This window comes from Mesoplodon mirus, assembly GCF_964341445.2.
Source record: "Mesoplodon mirus genome assembly, chromosome: X".
NCBI classification, from domain to species: Eukaryota; Metazoa; Chordata; class Mammalia; order Artiodactyla; family Ziphiidae; genus Mesoplodon; species Mesoplodon mirus.
Window position 1 is genome coordinate 48,846,208 of NC_138981.1, and position 4,836 is coordinate 48,851,043.

Here is a 4,836-nt window from a genome sequence, read left to right on the forward strand (position 1 = left end):
TCCTCTAGTCTAGGAAGTGGCACGTGACCCGAACCAGACCAGCTGGATCTTGAAGAGGTCAGCGCTTCTCTGAACTCTAAGGGGCATATGAATCACCTGAGAGCCTTGTTACAATGCAGATTCTGAGTCAGTGGGGCCTGAAATCCTGAATTTCTAAAAAACTCCCAGATGATGCCAGTGCTGTTGGTCCACAGACCACCTTTTGAGTAGAAAGGGAGTGGAGTGAGCACACAGTACTTTCATCCGGAACTGGGTGGAATAGCTTCATCCAGATGGAGCAACCTTGAAAGATCATCAGTCTAGAGTTGCTAGACTGGATCGAGATCCTGTCCCCTCTGACCTGAATCTTCAGCCTTTCCTTCCATTTCTACAAGCTCCCTACGTCTTTACAGTAAATTATATTTCCTATTCAAGGTGACAGAATTTATTTCTGATATTTGCAGCCAGAGGAAGGAAGGAGGAGAGGGAGGGAGGGAGGGAGAGAGAGAGCAATTTCCCTCCAGCATGTAACTGGGTCAAAGTACCATTGTCTCTCTGTACAGCCAGCACCTAGTTTTCACCCTTTATGTGCTGCTGATGTCATCAAAGACATTCTATTTTGTGAACTCCTTTGGGAGACTATTAAGGCTCTTGGGCATCTTCAGAGTAGTAGAAAGTTTCTTTATCCAGTAACAACTGGAGGAAAACTTTGGGGAACTATGTGCAGAGATGCTTGACGGTTCATCTAGTTTTCCTGCTTTTTTTTTTTTTTTTTTTTTTTTTTTTTCCCAACAGTTTGACTTTATTCAATCAATATAACATGATCTCAGGGCTAAGCCACCTCAAGAGGAAGGGCCAGGTCTCTGGAGGTGGTTTGGGGGCCATTAGCTAATTGTATTTACTTTCTGGGTAGCTTAGATGATGGAGGATCAGAGGAACAGATCAGATCTGATCTGCCTGTCATGAACCTCTCGGGGAACCAGCCAGTCACAGCTGTAAGAACCTTACAGATCTAGTTCCATTTTCTCACATCACAGATGGGGAAACTGAGGCACCAGCAGGGGAGGGGTCGTGTCCAAGTCTCCAGTGAGTCAGTGGCAGTCAGGTGTCCTGATTCTTCTCCCCAGACCATCAGGCCAACTTCTCAATAGAGGAAGACAGGCGGGCTGCCTCTCTGGACCGAATGCAGCAAGAGGCCCGTGGTTGGACTGCTGGAGCTGGAAGGGCCTCAGCCACTGGGGAGGCCCCATCCTACACATGGAAAACTCCTCTGAGAGAAGGGAAGTGACTCTCCTGAGGGTGAAGATGACAACCTGGCTCCTTCTAGCCACTACCCCCGAATAGAATATAAAAGGAAAGATGTGTGGCAGTGGGGCCAGCCAGCCAAAGGGATCAAGATAATGACTTTAAATACAAATAGTCCGAACAGATGACTGGATGACAACTGGTTTTCCTAACATGGTCTCACCTTCCACGAGCTGCCCTCTTTCTGGGGAGACCAGCTCTGGAAAGCAGTATAAGAAAGGCAGCGTTAGAATGAACACCGAGCCTGTGAGATGCAGTGGGAGGGGTCCAGGGGGCGTTTAGACAACCTGCACTTGGCTCAGTAATTCCAGGACTCCCTCTCTGGTGAGGAAGACCACCTCTCCGGTGTTCTGGCACCAAACCTCAAACTATGCAGGGTCGTCCAGGGCCCTCTTGCCCGCGATGATCACAAAGGGGTAGCCGAACTTGTTGGCGTCTTTCAGTCTGTTTCCAATGGTCAGATGGGTCCTGTCATCCAGCAGGACCTCCCCTCGGAGCTGCGGCACCACCTCTGTGATGTGGTCATACAGGTGCCCCGTGAGCTCTGCGGCCGCCTCCTCCTTACTGCCCTTCTTGGGGGAAATGAGGCAGACTTGGTAAGGGGCCAGGAGGCCGGGCCAGCGGATGCAGTCTTCTGTAGCGAGAGCTTCAATGACAGCGGCCAAGATCCGCGTCACACCCAAGCCATAGCACCCCATTTCAGCCAGGGATGGCTTGCCGTGGACATTGGTGAACTGGGCACTAAAAATGGAGGAGTACTTCGTGCCCAGGTAAAACGTGTGCCCAACCTCGATGCCTTTGGTTTTGGTCAGTGGCCCCTGGCAAACAGGGCAATTTGCCTGTGACAAGTCCAGAGTCTCCATGTTGGCCGAAAAGCCGCAGCTGGGACAGACTGCAAGCCGGTCCTCTCCGACGTCCACCAGCAGCTGGAACTCGTGAGACATAGTGCCCCCGATGCTGCCCACGTCTGCCTGGACCTTGACACACTGCAGCCCCAGCCTGTCAAACAGGCTGCTGTAGGCATCACACACCAGGCTGTAGGTCTGCTGGGCAGCCTCAGGGGAGGAGTCGAAGGTGTACATGTCCTTCATGTAGAACTCTCGGCCTCGGAGAAGACCAAAGCGGGGCCTGGGCTCATCCCGAAACTTCCTCGTCACCTGGTACAGCAGGAGTGGGAGCTGCTTGTAGGACAGTGTCTGCTGGGAGGCAATCAGGGCTGTAATGGCTTCCTCGTGGGTTGGTCCTAAGCAGTACTCCTTGCCGTGTCTGTCTCTAAGTTTTAGCAGCTCCTTGCCCATCGAATCCCACCGGCTGGTGGCTCGCCAGAGCTCTGCTGGGCTGAGGCTGGGCATGTTGACCTTCTGTCCCCCGATGGCCTGCATCTCCTGGTCTATCACCCGCACAAGCTTCTCCATGGCACGGACAGTATAAGGCAGGAGGTGGTAACAGCCGGAGCTTGCCGGGTGAATCAGGCCCACCTGCAGCATCAGCCGCTGGCTCTTACAAGTCAGCTCGCCAGATCTGCCCTCTAGAGAGAGCACCTGGTCTTCCCGAAGGTTCTGGGGCTGGAACATGCGGGACAGCACCAAGCGCTTCCCTCTCCCTGGGGAACGGTGGTGAAACCTGTGAGGAACGTACCCCGAGAGCTGGTGACTGCAGGTGGCCAAGGCAGGCAGCGCTCTGCATGTTGCCAGCAGCCCTTCCATCTCAACCCAGCGTAAGGAGGCACTTGCGCTGTGGAGACACCAATGAGTGGTGACAGCATTGGCTCTGGAATCAGGCAGCTTGGATCCCAGTCCGGCTTCCCAATAACTGCACCCTGTGTAGCTTGGGACATGTGACTCAACTCCTGTGCTCAGTTTCTTCACCGTAGTCCCGGCGAACGCCGACCCCGCAAGCACCGCCACGCCGGGCCACCGCGCCTGCGCCAGGGGCGTGCCTGCACCTAGTTTTCCTGCTTTGATAAAGAAAAAAGGTCTGCACATCACTGTGATTCTTTGCATCGACGTCAAAATCTCCATTAATAATTGTTCTGGTTCATCAAGTTGCTGGAAGGTCATGTTTGAAGGAATTGGCATTACAAATGCTATAGCTTATTGAAGGCTATGTGGTGGGAAGGAGACATGACTAAGGGATGATCTGAGCTTGATATCCCAAACTCACTGTTCTCACAACTCAGGTACAAAGCTGCAAGACAAAATATGAGTTTCTCAGTGTGTACCTGAGAGATTGTTACCAGCTGATAAGAACAATTCAGAAAGTTCCTCCTTAAAAATAAAAATAAAACCAGACTTACCATCTCTGTGAGGGTTAATCTTTGAGTAAAGCTCTCTTATGAAAGCCCTGGTTCCCAGAGATGGAATGAATGTCTGAGGACATAAGCATTATTGTGGATGAGGACCAGCAGCTGGGAATTCCAGGAACTGTTCAGCTCTGGTTTCTCCCAGGCAAGTAATGGAACACTCTTATGGGATTTCCATCTAGGGCCATATTTGGAATGGAGCAGATTCCATAGTGGATGAAGCAAAAAAATGGATGAGTTTTGCTTCTCCACACTGTTTTCACAATCAGTGGTTCCTGCCTGCCCAACATTTTGCCCAAATGACTCTGTTTCCAAGTCTCCAGAAATTTTCTGAGAGCAAATAATATGAGGTATTACGTCCACTTGAACTTTTGTTTATAATAGGCTTATTATCCCATATCACATAGTAATTTATTAGAGTTCACTCATAGGGAGCAAAACTTGAATCTGTAAGACTTCATTCATTAGTATTCAGAATGATATATGTAAGGGTTTCCTCTCAAAATCATTCTTGTAAGGTTGGCAGAAGTCCAGCCCAACCTCATCTCCTCTCTTATAACTGAGTTTTGATCAGAAGTCTTTGCTTGCAAGTAACAGAAAGTGGCCCTGGCTACCTTAAGCAAAAAGGGAATTATTTCAAGGCTGGGGGAGAATTCACTGGATTGAAAGGAAGGCTAGATAGACAGAAGCCATTCAGCTACCAAGGGAACCTGATAATAGCAAAAAAATTATTAACAGTTTCCCCCAGATACCATTCCTAGAGTGAATGAATAAGCACCAATCATTTCTTCTATCTTTGCATCACTGGGTACAAAACCTTGACATTCCAGTAGAAGAATAAGCAAGGGATATGAACAGACCATTTGCAGAAAAGGAAGTACAGTGGAGGAATGAGTGTTAGACTATATGAACAGAGGTGGTCCCTGCCCACAAGGGGTCACATACACTATTAAACTGAGTGCTCCCTAGGGCAGGGCCCAGGTCCCACAGCCCTCTCCAGGACTCCTCATCAGATGCTTTGCATAAATTAGCTCCTTTAATCCTCACAACAACCCTGTAGAATAGGTATGATTATGTCCCATTTGTCCAACAAGGAAACATGCTCAGACAATGGAGGTGGTTGGCCCTAGGTTACCTAGCTAGGAGGTGGCAGAGCTGAGGTTGACCTTACACTGGTCATTTCCCCTACACATGCTGCCTTGGCTGCTGTATGTTGTTGTGCATTTTATGCATTGTACAAAGGTGCCCAG

The 4,836-nt window shown here is 49.8% G+C and overlaps 1 protein-coding gene across 1 annotated transcript; it reads right to left on the reverse strand.

Annotated features, from left to right (window-relative positions):
• Window positions 1–1,652: 1,652 nt before the first annotated feature.
• On the reverse strand, window positions 1,653–3,191 carry LOC309796767 (putative proline--tRNA ligase, mitochondrial; the record flags this gene model as incomplete). Its single annotated transcript, XM_082610115.1, has 1 exon — window positions 1,653–3,191. Exon 1 carries the CDS (start codon window positions 2,988–2,990, stop codon window positions 1,653–1,655), a length of 1,338 nt encoding a protein of 445 aa, XP_082466241.1. The 5' UTR covers window positions 2,991–3,191.
• Window positions 3,192–4,836: the final 1,645 nt, after the last annotated feature.